At 36.8% G+C, this 18,031-nt stretch overlaps 1 protein-coding gene across 1 annotated transcript; it reads left to right on the top strand.

Moving 5' to 3' along the window:
- Window positions 1-825: 825 nt before the first annotated feature.
- Window positions 826-1,251, top strand: LOC142169597 (VQ motif-containing protein 25-like). The gene has a single exon (XM_075231482.1). The coding sequence runs from the start codon at window positions 826-828 to the stop codon at window positions 1,249-1,251; it is 426 nt and encodes a 141-aa protein (XP_075087583.1).
- Window positions 1,252-18,031: the final 16,780 nt, after the last annotated feature.

Below are 18,031 nucleotides of genomic sequence, written 5' to 3'. Positions count from 1 at the left end.
TATCCTAGAATCTGCTTGGAAAGTATTAAGAGATTGTTCTGTTTGCCTGACTCAAGGAAGGAGAAAGTGTTTGTGGTACTAATTTAAGAGTTTTGCAACATAATCCTTTAACCTAACAATGGTCAATTTAGGAAAAACTGCCTAATCTTTGCCAAAAGACTTTCCGCCTTAAATATTGAAGAAAATGGTAACAATAAGATGAACTTGAGAAGAAGAGGGCAAAATCCTCCCTCGTGCCATCTTAAAGTTGACTCTTGTAGAGGAAATCAGTCACTCTCTTGGCGGTGCTCTAGTTAAAAATAATAAAAAGATAAGGTGTAGCATTCAACCGATCATTATATAATAAAGATATAATTCAGAGACAGAGATGAAAATTATTATACATCATGTTATAAAGTTGACTTAAGATAAAATTAATATGTCAAGTAAACATCAAAGAAGCTTGATAAAAACGCAGCTAGCTAACTATAACTTGTTAGTACAGCTATCTATGGACTATGGATATGAATATACTATTTTTCTTGGAGGGAAAGGAATTGAAAGAAAATGCTTGGTTATTAAATTAAAAAAGCTAAAAAAATCAATAATTTAGACTTAACAAGTAACATGGATTATTTTAGTTTGATACTTGGTACAATCTATTAGCCACTAAAGACAAAGAATCCCATCCAATTCTTGCTTCCAAAAGGCAAAACTTAGATCTTTATTATCTTCCTAACTTCCAACCCTTTATTATTTAAACTCCCTCTTACCATTTATATATCCCACGTTACCAACATTCTCCATCTTTCTCTATTCCTAGATTTGTTGATTGAAACAGAGACAATGAAGCCAATATTTACAAGTGATACAATTCCAAGTTGTTCTAAGCCCGGCATGCATAAAGATTCACACTCAATTTCCAAGTTGAAGCCAAAAATACGAATAATTCATATAATTGCTCCACAGATTATTAAAACGGACGTTGAAAATTTTCGCGAGCTTGTACAAAGGCTCACGGGAAAGCATGCTGCAGAAGGTAAAGGAAGCAACAAGAAAAGAAGATGTCACACAAAAAAAGAGATGATAAATCCTCAAAGGAACATGAAAGAAGAAAGTGAAGAGATTAATTATAGAGCTGAGAATGCGTCGAATGGATTTTTGAGTAGGTATGGAATAGATGAGGGATTCATTCAAGACTTTGGCGAATTTCCTGTGTTTCCTTTCAAGTCTACTCAGATTAATATGTTTGGCGAGATGCCCCTTTGCTAGACAAGTTATTAAGTAGAAGACTTTTTGTGAATTTGTTCTTGACCATGATTTACAAAATTTTCCAACCAAATGGTGTGCACAAAATTGGGTGCGTATGATGACTTAATTCTTCATTAGTTTTATTTTTCTGTTTTGTTGGATTTGGATTGAAGGGAATAGGAGGGAATGCCGATTGACTTTTTTTCTCTATATCTTGTATGTATAGATTTATACACCTGACCTAAATGCTTCAGGATTCTTTCTTTGTAATTATTTGACTGCTATTAATTCTATTTGCTGCTTAATTTTTCCTATACCCATAGGCTTTTCATGTGATATTAATTAGTCTGCCTGTTTACCCTTTTTTCAATTGTTATCTTTCTCGAAATAATAGTGAAAGTTCTATAAATAAGGCCGGGCACCTCTAAATCTTCTCAATTCTTTTCCTTTAACGTTAGGGATTCTTCCATGAACAAGGGTTTAGGTTGCTTTTTATCTATTTAAAAACAATCATATCGTTTACTTTTAGTAAACAAGTATTAGCACCCGTGCGGTCTATATTAAAGCAAATTAAACTTGAAACTTATGATTTAGCTTATTTTAGAACATTCGTTTATATTGTTTAAACAAATTCCAATTGTCATTATGTTTTTCAATATAATATAGCTAATAATAAAATTTCTATGATATTAATTGAACCGAATCATATGACCTTCGAATAAATTTTTTGTTTCTTATTTTTTATTATATTATTTACTATTTAATATTATTATATTAATATTACTCTTTATTAGCTTTTCGCTTGAATTAATATACTTGTCGACTTTAGACCAATAATAATAATAATAATAATAATAATATGCTTGTGAAACATTTCCTTTTTTTCAAATAAATAAATGGAGAGTAATGGCAAGGAGTTAACTCAGAAGATAATAAAACTCATATATATATATATATATATATATATATATATATATATATATATATATATATATATAAAGTCTAATTCAATAAGTTAAAGGTTATTTATTTATTTTTGGATAATATTTTTGAGTATTATATACTTTGTCTCATTCTTGAATTACCTCAAGTATAAATATCTTCATAATATCTCTACCCCATCTTTCTATATTATTTCTACTATGATATTTATATATAAAAAATTCATTGAATATTTTACCTATAACCAAAGTAAAGTAATACTATTCCATACTAATTGTTTTTTTGAATTCGCCAAAGTATGAATGTAACTACCCGATCGGTCGCATTGAGATTCAACGTCCCGTTCGGTGGCTTAAGGTTACGAGTAGTTTCGTATTGTATATTATGACTTGCGTGTATGGTCGGATTCGATTTTCGAGCGATTCAGGATTGATTTGGAAGAATGATTCTTGTTTTGGAAGCTTAAGTGGTAAGAGTTGATCGGAGTTTGACTTTTATGTAGACGACTCTGGAATAGTATTTTGATGATTCCAATTGCTTCGTATGATGATTTTGGATTTACACATATGTACGGATTTGGATTTGGAGGTTCGTAGGTTGATTTGATATATTTTGGCGAAAGTTGGAAAGTTGAAGGTTTGGAATGTTGAGAGGTTTGACTTGAAGTTGACTTTGTTAATATCGGATTCGTATTATGATTCAGGGAGTTGGTATAGCTCCGTTATGTCATTTGGGACTTGCATGCAAAATTTGAGTTCATTCGCAATTGGGTTGATATGTTTCGGCATTTGTTTTAGAAGTTGGAAGTTCATTAGTTCATTAGGCTTGGATCGATATGCGAAACGTGATTTTGGTATTGTTTGATGTGATTTGAGGCCTCGAGCAGGTCCGTGTTATGTTATAGAACTTGTTGGTAAGTTTAGACCTGGTCCAGACGGCCCCGGTTGTGTTTCGGATGGGCTACGGGCCATTTTCTCATGTTTTGAAATGCTGGTTCTGTTATCTGGTTTTCTTCATTGCGTTCGTGTCTAAGGGATCGTGTTCACATAGTGTAATGTGGCGGTAGGAATTTTGTACATCGTGTTCGCGGTGATGCTCACGCGTTCGCGAAGCTTGGAAGACTCTAGCCACCGCGTTCGCAAGCGATGTAACACGATCGCGTACAAGGATAGCTCGAAGGGGCATCATGGGTTTTATTATTCGCATTCGCTTAGTGTGCTGGAGATTTGTGAGTCGCGTTCACGACTATTGTTATGCGTAGAATGTTTTTGGCAGCTTGTATTTTTGTGCTTCGTGATCGCGAAGTTTGTTCTGCGATCGCAAAGAGGAACACCTGGGCAGACTTATATTTACTCTATTTCGAGGATTTTTGTTATTTTATCACTTTTTGAGATAGAGATGTCATGCCCCAAAACCGGGGAGCGCGACCGGCTATACCTCATAATACGATAACACATACAAAACAAAAGATGCACAACCCCGGAATGAGATGAGGCTTACCAAGTCAGCTGGGAAGAATGAGCACCGCTATCACTGGTCGATATCCTCCGCTGTGGAACCACCTGCATCCATTAAAGATGCAACGCCCCTGAAAAAAGGGACGTTAGTACATGTCAAATAGTACTAGTATGAAAAACCAAACACCAATTAAAGAATTCGAAAATACAATATAAATATGATGAACCAGGGCGACAATAGAATAGCATAGATAGCCGTTTAAACCAAAGCAAGCTTATCAAGAGCTGTCATTAACATTTACAGAATTTAATATATGGGTGGAGGTATAAACACAATACCCATTTTCGCACAAAGTGGCCCTGCCGCCTCACCCCAATATATGCAGGTGGAGGTGTAAACACAATGCCCATTTCCACACAAAGCGGCCCCGCAGCCTCACCCCAATATATGCGGTTAGAGGTATAACCCCAATCACAATTTCTACAAAATTTGGTATAATAGTTTTCTACATAAATCACGACTTGGAATCATAACACGTAGATACACAATTCATAGTTTGGAACACATCCTCAATTTATAATACAATATGATAACAATATTTGAAATACAAATTGAACATATACCTTTGTCACAAAACTTATTCGGAATACTCAACTTGTAATAAATATTTTGGAACTTACAAGGATATTGGGGTTCCAATTCTTAAAAAAGAGTTTAGCCATCATACCTCAATGGAACTTTCTAAAATGCTCTGGAATTCTTAGCAATTTCAATATATTTTATAAATATAATAAATTGAATCAAAATTTGGAGGATGATCATAGTTCTAACTCATTTGAGCATTTTATTAATTACTATGTGTGCATTAAGGTTTCAAGGTCCTTTTATGGAGGATTCCATCATCCCACAACCCAATCGTTACCATTTTTAGCTCAACAATCTTCCTACACCCTTAGATAACACATGCATGTAAAATAAACAACTCTCATGCCCAAACTTATCTTGCTAATTACCCATTTCTAGATAAAATTTAAAATTGAGGGTTAGGGTGTAGAATCTTACCTCTAGGATAAAGACCTAGTGAGTTTCCCTTCTTAATCTTCCAAAATTTGTGCAAGAATTGAAGAACAATTATTGAGGAACACCTTCTCACTCTAGGGCACTCTCTCTCACTCTAAAATGTCAGATTTTAGCTCAAAAATGGCCCAAAGCGTGTATTTAATGAAGTAGGGTCGGGTTTTAAAAAATCAAAAATGAAGCTCCGGAATAAGGTCTGCGATCGCATAATCGATATGCGGACCGCATATCGGCCGCATAATTGGTGTCCAAAGCTGGCCAAAAATCTGCCTGGGTCTGCAGTTACTATGCGGCCCGCAGACCTATTCTGCAGTCCCATAATGAACCGCATAATAGTTATGCAGTCGCATAGTCGACCGCAGAATGGCATCCAAAATTGCCCCTCTCCTGCCTCACTTTGCGGCCATTATGCGGTCCGCAGAGTGATTCTGAGGTCGCATAATGGACCGCAGAAATGCATTTTTCTGCCAAAAAAGTTCCTTTATCACTGAGTGCATTGTTCAACCCAAAACGTCCGAGCCGCGGTGAGCAAGCTCGCCTCGAAGAATTTATACAATCCTCAAACACGTAAGCCCAATCCGGCACCACGAAACATTATATTTCTTTTTGCAAAACTTTTACGAGGCCTTACAAGAGAGCTCGGATTTGGGGACTTTTGGAGGAGATTTTCACGTTTTTGATTGGAGTAAGTATTCTTGACTCGGATTTGGTTATATTTCATGAATCCATCTTTGTTTTTATCATTAAATTAGTGCTTTGAATTGGAGAAATTGGGATTTATGTAAAAACTTTCTAAAACATAAAATGGGAATTTGAATATCGATTTGAGGTTGGAATTGGATAATTTTAATTTGGTTGGACTCGTATTGGAATGAGTATTCGGATTTTTTAAGTTTTGTTGGGTTCTGAGGTGCGGGCCTGGGGTTGACATTTTGGGTTAACATCTTGGTTTTCATTAAAGATCAAAGCTTTATTATCCTGAATTGTTTCATATGGCTTTTGTTTATGATATTAAGTTATTTTGGCTAGATTCAAGTCGTCCGGAGATTATTTCATACAAGAATGTCATTTTAGAGTATTGATTTAGATTCTTTGAGGTAAGTATCTTGCCTAACCTTGTATGGGAAAACTATCCCATAGGATTTCAGTTGATTACATTGTTTGAGTTATGTGAAAGGCTTGTACATGAGGTGACGAGTTTGTACTCGGCTTATATATGGCAAAATTGACCGGTCTAGACTCTTAGGTTTTTTCATGTATTTATTTGAAATTTTTAGCACATGTTATATCTTTTATTTGTCAAGATTTCTCTCACATGCTTTATTTGATGTTGTTAGCACATGTCATATGCTTTTGTCAAATTTACTCTTATATGCCTTATATGAAGTTGTTGCCTCTTTTATTGTAATATTACCTCCTTTATTGTTGAGTTATTCTTATTTGAAATTGTTGTTACATGATATCCTTCACTGTCGAGTTATTCTCGTGCATTTAGACATAGTTGCTATTTCATGACTATCTCTTTCATTGTTAGCTTATGTCATTCAATAGGATTTGAAGTTTCCATTTCATGAAAATACCATCATTATTAAGTTTATTCTTAAACAGTTAATTGAAGTTGAAGTTATTGATAGTCATTAACCTGTCTTTATTGAAGTTGTTGTTTAATGGTGTATTATTCATTGTTGAGTTATTTTACCCACTTCATTTTTGTTGCTATTGAGATTTTTATACACATCATAGTTGAGCCGTGGGCTATGTGTTGTGGGATATTGGTACAAGTTGATGTGTCTTGTTGTTGTGATGTTAGCACATGTGATTTGTTGTGTGGATTGATTGTGGTTATGCAGAGCATAAGGGCGACATCTCACTGTTGTTGATTGTGTGGAGTGATATGGGTGGCTATTATGTGGAGTGATACGGGTGGCTATTGTGTTCAATGTCGGGGCATAGCGATAAGGGTGGCTATTATGATATTGTAAATACGGAGAGATAAGGGTGGCTATGTCAGGGATGATATGTGATGGCCTGAGAGCATTATGTTGATGTTATTCATGTGATGGTGTGATTTTCCTTGTGTATGTCATGCACCTTACGTGACTTGTTGTGTTGCTTTTAATGAGATACTCGATGTCCTTGATATTACTTACTGACTTGGACTGTATTAGTACACTTGCACAAGCATATACCGTAGCATGCCACTTATACCAGTTCAGAAGTATGAAACTTGACATTTATTGATAATGCTCATGTATTCTTATATTACCTGCTTCCATTGTGATGTTGAGCCTATGACCATGCAGGGATGATTGTGGAATTGAGTCTGTGACCACGCCAGGCGGATTGTGATATTGAGCCTGTGACCATGCCGGGCGAAATGAGAAATTGGCACGTGAGTTGTTCATGCGGTCATGATTGATAATGTGGGAATGAGGTGCCGTGAGCATATGATTTGTGATTTGGGACTCGTGATTTGTGATTATGAGATGAGGTATCTCGGAGTAATGTTGTTGTGAGACTTGTGTTAGAATGACTTGATTAGTTGGTTGTCATTTGTTTTCCATTATTTGGTTTCGCTGGTGCTTTAATGGTGTTTTGATTACCTTACTATTTATATCACATGTTTACTCCTTATTGCCATTTACTAATTCTTGATTTCATTATTAGCTTTGTACTTGTATACTGCATAGGTTATTATGACTAGTAGGTGTCTCGACTTGTACCTCGTCACTACTCCACCGAGGTTAGTCTTAATACTTACTGGGTACCGACCGTGGTGTACTCATACTACAGTTCTGCACATTTTTATGCAGATCCAGGTATTAAAGATATTGGATTCAGGCAGACTTAGTTTCTTGATTGTGAGGATTCAAGGTACAGCTGCTTGGTCATCGCAGTCCCTTGGAGTCCTTTTCCTTTTGATTGTACTGTTAACTCGTTGCCCGAACAATATTGTATTTTATTTAGAGCTATTTCTATGTATCCTGCTAGAGTTCGTGACTCTGTATTACCTAATCTTGGGAGGTCGTTGTGATTATTGCCGCGTAGTCTTGTTTCACCTTTATTTCGGTATTTATATCAAACTCTACTTTTAAAATATCATTGTTAAACTGGCTTAACTGTTGTTAGTAATCGGCTTACCTAGTTTTAGAGACTAGGTGCCATCACGACGCCTATGATGAGATTTTGGGTCGTGAGAATGAACAAAGTAGTTCTTTTGTTATTTTGTTATAAAGTGTGCAGATATTTTTACTAATACTTATTTTTGGATTATATGCAATAAGAAATTATATTTTGTGCTCTTTTTATTACATGAAATAAGCAAAAATATTTTTTTTACTCATTCCATCCCAATTTATGTTATATTATTTCCTTTTTAATCAATTTCAAAAAGAATGACACGTTTTTATATTTTATGTCACTCCCCGACCTCGGGGAGCACGACCAAAGTTCAACCGAGATACCCCGGTTAAGCAAGCCTACTAGATGCCTTCTACCCAACCTTGCCCATTAACGATATAATAATCAATGCAAGTGATAGACATGAGAAGAGTCAAGTGTTCCACAATCTTTTTTCATTACTAAAGGATATTCATTTATGATTTCCAAATTATTATAAGTTTATAGATATGATGAAAGCATGTTTACCCAAATACCAACACTTACTAGTTTAATTCCCAACATCAAACACCACCCACAACATGTCTACGGAGCCTCTAAGTACAACATAAGAGAAGAATGGAAGTGTCGGCGACAAGGCCCTGCTATACCTCAAAACATAAAGTACAACGTCAAATGACATGAAGCCCGGAATAGAGTAGAGCTCACCGAAATCTTCAGAATAGAGAGTAATTGCTAACGAGGATCAAAACCGTTCGGTGACGAACCACCTGCATCCATTGAAGATGCAGCGCCCCCGGCAAAAGGGACGTTAGTACATATGGAATAGTACTAGTATGTAAAGCTAAATGTCCAGTTTCAAAATAGAATTCCAATATCATAAAGGGAAAACCATATAACCAGCAAGTCACAATCAACAATATCCAAATACCAGTTAAAACATAACGATTTTTAAAATACGAAAATAATATATATTTTTTGTTGGGAAATCATTAGCACCGATATACCACCGTGTTTTTAGCACGGAATCTGATCATGCCCGATCGGCTAGGCCATCTCCCCACGAACAATGTGGTGCGAAACAAAGGTGTTACCATCTCCATGTGCGTAACATGGTGACCGATCTCCATCCGATCGGCTAGGCCGCCTTCCCACATATGCCGTGTGGGTTGACTTTCCAATTCACAGCTAATATCAACGTCATCCCAATTAAGGGGAATAACCACAATCACATCAATATTTCAACATCATCCCAAATAAGGGGAATAATCATAATCCACCCCTACACCGGCACGTGTAGTTTCGGGTATGGGCCTTATGACCCACCCTTCCTCGGTTTGCTAATGATACTCCCAAAAACAGTTTTGGTTTGCACACAAGGGAAACAAAAGCACAAATATATTTTATATTCACCTCATTATCTTTGACACTATATATAGCCTCGTTAGTAACTTCAACCATTCACAACGTCATTAGAATTTCATTGGCTCTCTTGGCCATACTTATGATTCCTCATCCCAAGGCACAGTGACCGTATTTTATATTTCACACTTTCATTTCTTTACTTTCAAGGATCATCAACATAAACATCAATATATAGAATATTCCGAAAATCACAACTTTAAGTTCATTAGTAATGAATACTTTAAACATAATGGATTTCTTTCCATGAAATGGAGTAAAAAGATTGGCAACCGAAGCACAAGTTAAAATTATAAACGAGTAACACATGATTTATTCTTGAAATACTTTTCTCCTCAAAAAGGGCAATGCACAATTTCAACTCATGAAGATATAAGGGCTCAAACACATTGGACATACTTACAAAGCATAACATTAGTTAAAACAGCCACATTGGGCATAACTTGGGTACATAAGCTTTTAGGCAAATCTATTTTCGAAGTCAGTTTGGAACAGTTAAATCAAGGCCTATTTCATAACCTTTCTCACATCATTTCATTTTCTCGGCACCATTGGCCACAAGTATAACTTTCATTCTTGGCACATTGGCCACACTTCATATCTCCAAGCCACTCCTTTCACTTTCAAGCATCCTTATAGATTACCAACAACAAGGCATTTCTACTCATGACATTAAATACACATTTGAGAAACTAACCAAATTAAGGGTCTTAGGCACATGTGATTTCTTACACAATTCGACATGCCAGTTTTCATTAGAATTACGTTTCAAGTCATAACATATTAACACACATCATATGTTCAAGCACCTTCTCAAATAGTAACTCAATAAAGAAGAACGTTTGGAATACAAATTGAACGCATATATCTTTTTACATGTGGATTATTCGGAATAATCAATTTATAATGAGCAACACATGACTTACAAGGCCATTGTGGGGTTCAATTCTAAAAGAGGTGTTTAGCCAACATACCTTGTTTGAGCTTTCCTTAAGTTACTACAATATCCCAATACTTCTAGCAATAACAATCTATAGGAAGATAGCTAAAATCGAATAATAATTAGAAGGATTCACATGGTGTAACTCTCTTAGGAATTTTGTCAAACACCTACTATGCAAAATAGACTATAAAGCTCTACAATGGTAATTCCTTCCTCCCTCAACCAATTTCAACAAGAACTACGCAAAATGGTTCATTAACCCCACATACTACAACCTATTGTCACATGCATGGCCTATTTCTAACTCCATAACCTAATTGAACCCACAATAATTGCATGAAGGTTTTAAGACAAGGTCTTACTCGGGTAGATGATAGTCTAGTGAATGATTCCCTTAAACCTTCAAGATTGGGGCAGGGATTGATGATCAATGCACTTGGGGCTCCTTCCTCTCTCTCTAAGGCACTTCCCTCTCTCTAAAATATGTGCTTAACCCGACTAAAATAAACCCAAAGTCATTTTATAAGAAATGGGGTTGGTTTATAAAAATAGAAAATGGACCCTCCGAACTTAACTCTGCGATCACAGAGTGGACCGCAGAACAGGTATGCAGCCTGCAAAATGGACCGCGAAAGTGATGCCCAAAACTGGAATGGTCTGGACAGGTCCGCGACAAGTCTGCAGTCTGCAAACCACTTATGCAGCCGCAGAATGGACCGCAGAATCATCCAACAAAATTCTTCAAGCCAAATCTGCGATGAAAACTGTGGACCGCGAAATGGATGTGCGATCGCAGATTGGACCCCAAAACGAACTTCAAAATTCAATCATTTTCCTGCTTATTTCTGCGACAGGTATGCGGCCTGCAAAATTGATCTGCGGTCACGAATATGACCGCATAACTAGCCCTTCAGCAAATATTTTCCACCAACACCTCGATGCATTATTCAACCCAAAAAGTTCGTATTGCTACATCCATACACATCACCCGACCTCGGTGCCACAAAACTTGAATTCCTTGGCAAAAATTTACGGGGCCTTACATTTACCATTAATTCAACTTTAAATTTCTCTTTTTATCCTAAATGAGATTATTTCTTGCCACACAAATGTTTATAATTTGTAATTGCACCATAAGTTTCAAAATTCTTAGCTTACCTAGTTTTTAGGTGAGAACAACGAAGTCATATCAATAGCGATGGATTCAGTTCCTATCCTTATATATGCAACCTAAATAGCTACTTTTATCTGTGCATATCTTAAATTATATTTTTCACAAGTTTGATACGCTAGAGGATGATGAAGGAACACTAGTTCTACTGGATCTAAGCACTCATTCTTCCTAGCAACCAAGTTCATGTCAAAGAATCACAGTGAGGGCCTTCTATGTGTATTCATGTGAAGCTAGGAGAGTTGCAAGACTAATTCAATTTCCAAATCATAAGTCCTAGATTCTTATGGTGTGTCTTGTAAGATATACACTGATCATCATAGTTTGCAGAATCTATTCAAGTAGAAGGATTTGAAGTTGAGGCAATGGAGATGGCTTAAGTTGCTAAAGGATTATGATATTACTATCTTGTACCAGCCAAAATAAAAGCTAATGTGTTAGCTGATGCCTTGAGTAGAAGGTGGAGAGCATGGGTATTTTGGCATATATTCTAGTTGAGGAGCGTCCTATGGCTATGGATGTTCAGGCTTCAGACAACAAATTTGTGAGATTAGATATTTCTAAGCCTAGCAAGGTTCTTGCTTGTGTTGTCGCCTAGTCATCGTTGTTTGAGCAAATTAAGATACGCCAATATGATGATCCATATTTGCTTGTACTTAAGGATATAGTGCATCGAGGTGATACTAAGAAGGTTTTTATAGGTGATGATCATGTTATGCAACTATGGGGACAGATTTGTTTGCATACTATTAATGGTTTGAGAGAGTTGTTACTTGTAAAGGCTTATAGTTTGCGGTATTCTATTCATCCATGGATTACAAAGGTGTATCGTGACTTAAAATAATACTATTAGTGGCGTAGGACAAAGATGGACATTATTGGGCATGTTTCATGGTGTTTGAATTGTCAACAGGTGTCACGATCCAAAAACCCACCAAAGGCTGTGATATCGCCTAACCTGCTTGCTAGGCAATTCAACACTCAACAACAATTATAAGAGAATATTAATAAGTTATTAACAAAGTCATAATATAAATAAGAAAGCAAAAAGTATCAAATCAATGTCATAAATATATAAGTCTAACACAGGGTCTAAACAAGACCACAACTGCCTCACAATTTCCCAGTGTCACATCATCACGAGCATCTAAGAAGAGTAAACTGTCTCAATTGAACAACAACATCTATCTGGAAAGAAATAAATAGGCAGGGATAGATAAGTAGGGAAGAGGGACTCTATATGTTGTGGATCAGATCAAATAAGACAGCTCACCATGAAGTCTCTCAATAAGCTCCTACACTGCTGGATGGGTACCACTACTAGCTGCCTCAGAATCTACACAAAATATAAAAAGGTGTAGTATGAGTACAGAACTCTGGTACTCAGTAAGTATCAAGTCTGATCTCGAATAAGTAGTGACGAGGGGTCGACATTAATTGAATATGAAATAAGATATGGCATCTCCAAATATGTACAAAAGATAATGACATATAGTAAATAGGGAATTTAGGCATGCTTTTCAGATTAAGAGATCAAATACGAAGTCAAATATTTCAATTCTCGCATAAAACATAATGTGTATCAATCAACAGTTATATAAGAGATACTACATGAGTCTAAGATGTATATGCATTCTCAGAGCCCACTCTCAAAACCTTACAACATAAACCATGTACCTGACACAGTCCACGTGTCTGTACCAAGCACCAATCTGAGTGCCTACACTCACAGGCCCAAAGTAAGATGGGTAATCACCTGACTTCGGAGGGAAGGATCCATATCCAAGCGTCAATCATATCATAGTCAATGATCAATAATCAATATCTGCTCACAGTGTCCTTAGTGCCAAAATCCTCAACTTTCCTCAATATCTAATTCTCTAAACTCATGCATATGCGTAAAAAATAATATAATTAAGATGCACCAGGACACATTAATAAAAATATTGTTGAATGTTCACATGGATAAGAGATGGATACGGCTAATCATGTAATTCAACTTTTCATAATAATTCAATACGCTTATTCAACATTCATAAGTTTAATCATGATATCTAACATGCGTAACATAAGCCAAGTAGCCACTAAATTATAAATCAAATAAAGCAAGTGTATGACTACGGCTAATTAGAAAGCTCAACATGGTGAAATAATTCCATCATGACCAAATCAATAAGACATAACCCTAAGAAGAGTTTCTAGTTATAGTTAAGACTCGCCACGTAGCCATGGAACCAAGGAAAATATGAATCAATAATTTACAGTCCAAATAAGGCATACTATAATCCTAATTCTACCCAAACATGATCATAACCTAGATAACACATATATGCTTGTCACCTCGCATATATGTAGCTCTCGGATAAAGCAACAAGTAGCAAATAAATCGCCTACGAGAAGATCTCTCTCGAACAAGGATAGACAAGAGATTTACCTCTTCCCGAGGATACATTCAACCTTCTAAAATCGCTTTATCTTTCAAATCAACCACCAAATGACTCGAATCTAGTCTAATATTTTTTAAATGAGTCAATACAATCTATAGAAATCAATCCCAAAAAATAAGGCTTTAATCTTTAATCAAATCTCAAAAAGTCAACAAAAGTCATCTCGGACCTACATAGTCAAAACTCAAGCCTAAGGGTTGATCTTATTGATCCATAAGACCACAAGTTAAAATATATGCTTAAATTTTCATTTGGAGTCCATTTGGATACTCAAATCACAATTTAGGTGATTTTAGTTATAGGTCTCAAAAACTATCACAACCCAAATCCCACCATGGGGTCGTGACGACACCTAGTCTCTAAAATAAGGTAACTCGATCACTTAACCACATTTAAATCAATAAAACATGATATAATAAAATAGAGTTTAATATAAAAGCGAAAATAGAATCAATACAAGCCAAAAGTGGCAATACTCCTACACCTCCCCAGAACTAGGTAGTATAGAGTCACGAGCTCTAACTGAATACATAGAAATATCTCAAAATACAATACTGTTCGGATAGAGAAAATGACAGCATATATATATATATATATATATATATATATATATATATATATATATATATATAAGGAGAAGTTTTGAAGGGACTGCGATGGTTGATGCAGCTCTACCTTGAATCCTCTCGGCCAATAAGCTCTCACTGCCTAGTTCCGCTGCCTCCAATATCTGGATCTACACAAAAATATGTAGAAGTGTAGTATGATTACACCACGATCGGTACCCAGTAAGCATCAAGATTAACCTTGGTGAAATAGTAACGAGGTTCAAATCATGTGATACTCACTAGTCAATAACCTTTGGAATATATTAAAACTGGTAACAAAATATATAAGAAAAAATAATATCAACCATCTCGTACAGAATTTGATTACAACTCAATATAGAAAAACTCATCTTAGTCAACAAATAATCAAAAGAAGTGGGGCCTATGACAACATGTCGAAAACTTTTAAGAAACATATAAGCAATCAAAATATCAACCTCGTTTCAACACATAAACAACATTAAGAAAGATACCTCCGAATTATCACATAACATCGTCAACAATGCCACCCTTATTTCGCTGCATGTGCATATAACAATGAAATGCCTCCTCTATTTCGCCACATGCGCATATCGCCACCTTTATTTCGCCACAAGAATATCAACAGTGAAATGCCACCCTTATACTCCACATAACATCAACAGTAAAATGCCACCCTTATACTCCACACAACATCAACAATGAAAAGCCACCCTTATTCCACACATCAACAGTCAACAGTAAAATGCCACCATTATACTCCACACATCAACAATCAACCCGCACAACATGTCCACATGTGCCACAATTATCACAAAAATAATAATGCCAAAACCTCATCAAAGAGATAAGCTCATAATTTATCAATAAGGTGCACAAGGACATGCAAATAGTAAGAAAATACGGATGGGTGTTCCAGCTATAAAGCATTGCTATGACAATACAATTGTAATGATCAAGTTCACGTAGACACAAAGTGATTAAGCATGTTTCATATAGAGAACAACCCCAAATTAAGGCATATTAATAGATCAAGGTCTAATCTGGCATATACCCCACATACGCCCATGTACACGCTCGTCACCTCGTGTACACTTTGCTTTTTACAAAACATAGATGAGCCATTAAGACCAAATCCTATACACAAGGTTAGGTAAGATACTTACCTCAAATAAACCAAATCAATACTCTTAAAAGCCCCTGCCTCGCAAATCAGCTTCTGAACGGGTCAAATCTAGCAAAGAATAACTCAACAATATCAAACACGACTATAGAAATTGATTTTAGTTAATAAAGCTCTGATCTTTATCAAAAATCAAAAAGTCAACCTGGGACCGCTTTCCAGAACCCGAAAAAAGTAACAAATCCCGAACACCCACTCGAATATGACTCTAGCCATAAAAGTTTCATTCAAATCCGACTCCGAATCGGGGTTCAAATCCCTATTTTTTTATTTTACAAAGTTTTGCCAAAATCCCTATTTTTCTTCACTTAGATTCATCATTCAAATGATAAAATTAAGTATGGAATCATGAATAATAATTGAATCCGATGCAAGAACACTTATCCCAATCCAAATCGTGGAAATCACCTCAAAATTCACTAAAATATGAGCTCCCAATCTCAAAATGTGATAAAATAACTCAAAACCCTCGAAATAGAGTACTTAAAATATCTGCCCAGTTATACACTTCGCGATCGCGGGACTCTCCTCGCGATCGCGAAGGCCAAATTCTTGCCCAGGTGCTGCCCCTTCTTCGTGAACGCGAGGCACCCACGTGAACGTGATGACTACACCCGCTGAGCCTACGCGAAGCGGTAGCATACTCGCAAACGCGATAGCCAAATGCATGCCACCCCCAACCGTTTTTTCCTCTACGCGAACGTGACGCCTAGGTCGTGGATGCGAAGGCCACTACCTACCATGCACTGCAAATGCGACACCTCCATCGCGAGCTCAAAGGGAAAACATCACCAGTCACCAAGACACACTCCGCGATCGCAGTAACACAACCGTGGTCGCGATGAACACCAAAATACCAGAAAACCTGCAATTATGAACATGAGAGAAATGATCCGAAATCACCCCGAAAAACACCCGACACCCCCGGGACTCTGTCCAATAAGACCAACCAATCCCAAAACATAACACAGACCTAATCGAGGCATCAAATCACAAAAAATAACATCAAATATATGAATCGCACACCAATTCAAGCTTAATGAACTATTTCAAATTTTTAACTTCCAAACTTACGCGGAACACATCTAAACAACTCAGAATGACCCTAAATTTTACACACAAGTCATAAATCAATATATGAACCTATTTCAAGGCTAGAAATCCGAAACGGACATCGATAACCATAAAGTCAACTAAAGCTCAAACCTATGAACTTCTAAACCTTCAAATTGTCAACTTTCGCCTATTAGAGCCAAATCAACCTAGGAACCTCTGAATCCAAATTCGGGCATACGCCTAAGTCCAAGATCACCATACGGACCTAAGGGGACTATCAAAACTCAGATCCAATGTCAAATACTCAAAGGTCAAACTTGGTCAACACTTCCAACTTAAGCTTCCAAACTAGGAACTAAATGTTCCAATTCAATCCAAAAGCCTTCCCGAAACAAAACCAACCATCCCCTAAAGTCACATAACCACAAATAAGCATACGGAAAGCATCAAATAGGGGAATGTGGCTCAAATATACAAAACGACCGGCCGAGTCGTTACATTCTCCTCCTCTTAAACAAACGTTCGTCCTTGAACGAGTTTAGAACCATAACTGAAGTGCCAAAAATATGAGGATATCTACTTCGCATATCATGATCGGCCTCCCAAGTTGCCTCCTCGACCAGCTGACCTCTCCATTGGACCTTCACCGGTGCAATATTCATCGATCTTAGCTTGCGAACTTGCCTATCCAAAATGGCCACCGGCTCCTCCTCATAAGTCAAATCTTTGTCCAATTGTACCGATATGAAATCTTACACATGTGATGGGTCCTCATAATACTTCCAAAGCATGGAAACATAAAACACCAGATGAAGCCCCGATAAGCTGGGTAGCAAAGCAAGTCTATAGGCCACCTCACCAACTCTCTCCAACACCTAAAAATGGCCAATATATAGAGGGCTCAACTTGCCCTTCTTCCCGAAACTCATCACACCCTTCATGGGCGAAACTCTGAGTAGAACCCTCTCACCCACCATGAATGCCACATTATGAGGCTTCCTATCAGCATAACTCTTTTTCCCGGACTGCGCTATACGAAGCTGCTCCTGAATCAATTTCACCTTCTCCAAATTATCACGAACCAGATCAATGCCAAATAACCAAGCCTCCCCAAGCTCAAACCAACCAACCAGAGAACGACATCGCCTCCTATATAAGGCCTCATAAGGAGCCATCTGGATACTCGACTGGTAGCTGTTATTGTAGGCGAACTCTACAAATAGTAGAAACTGATCCGAAGCATATGCAATTATCCTACCATCCTCTATCAACACACACCCAATGCCAACCCATGAAGCATCACAATCGACTGTATATAAACCCAATCCTGAAGGCAAAACTAGAACTGAAGTTGTAGTCAAGACAGTCTTGAGCTTCTGAAAGCTCTACTCACAC

This window comes from Nicotiana tabacum, chromosome 15, assembly GCF_000715075.1.
Source record: "Nicotiana tabacum cultivar K326 chromosome 15, ASM71507v2, whole genome shotgun sequence".
In the NCBI taxonomy this organism is placed as follows: Eukaryota; Viridiplantae; Streptophyta; class Magnoliopsida; order Solanales; family Solanaceae; genus Nicotiana; species Nicotiana tabacum.
The sequence above is the reverse complement of the archived record's forward strand: the minus strand, read 5'-3'. Positions and strand labels throughout refer to the sequence as shown.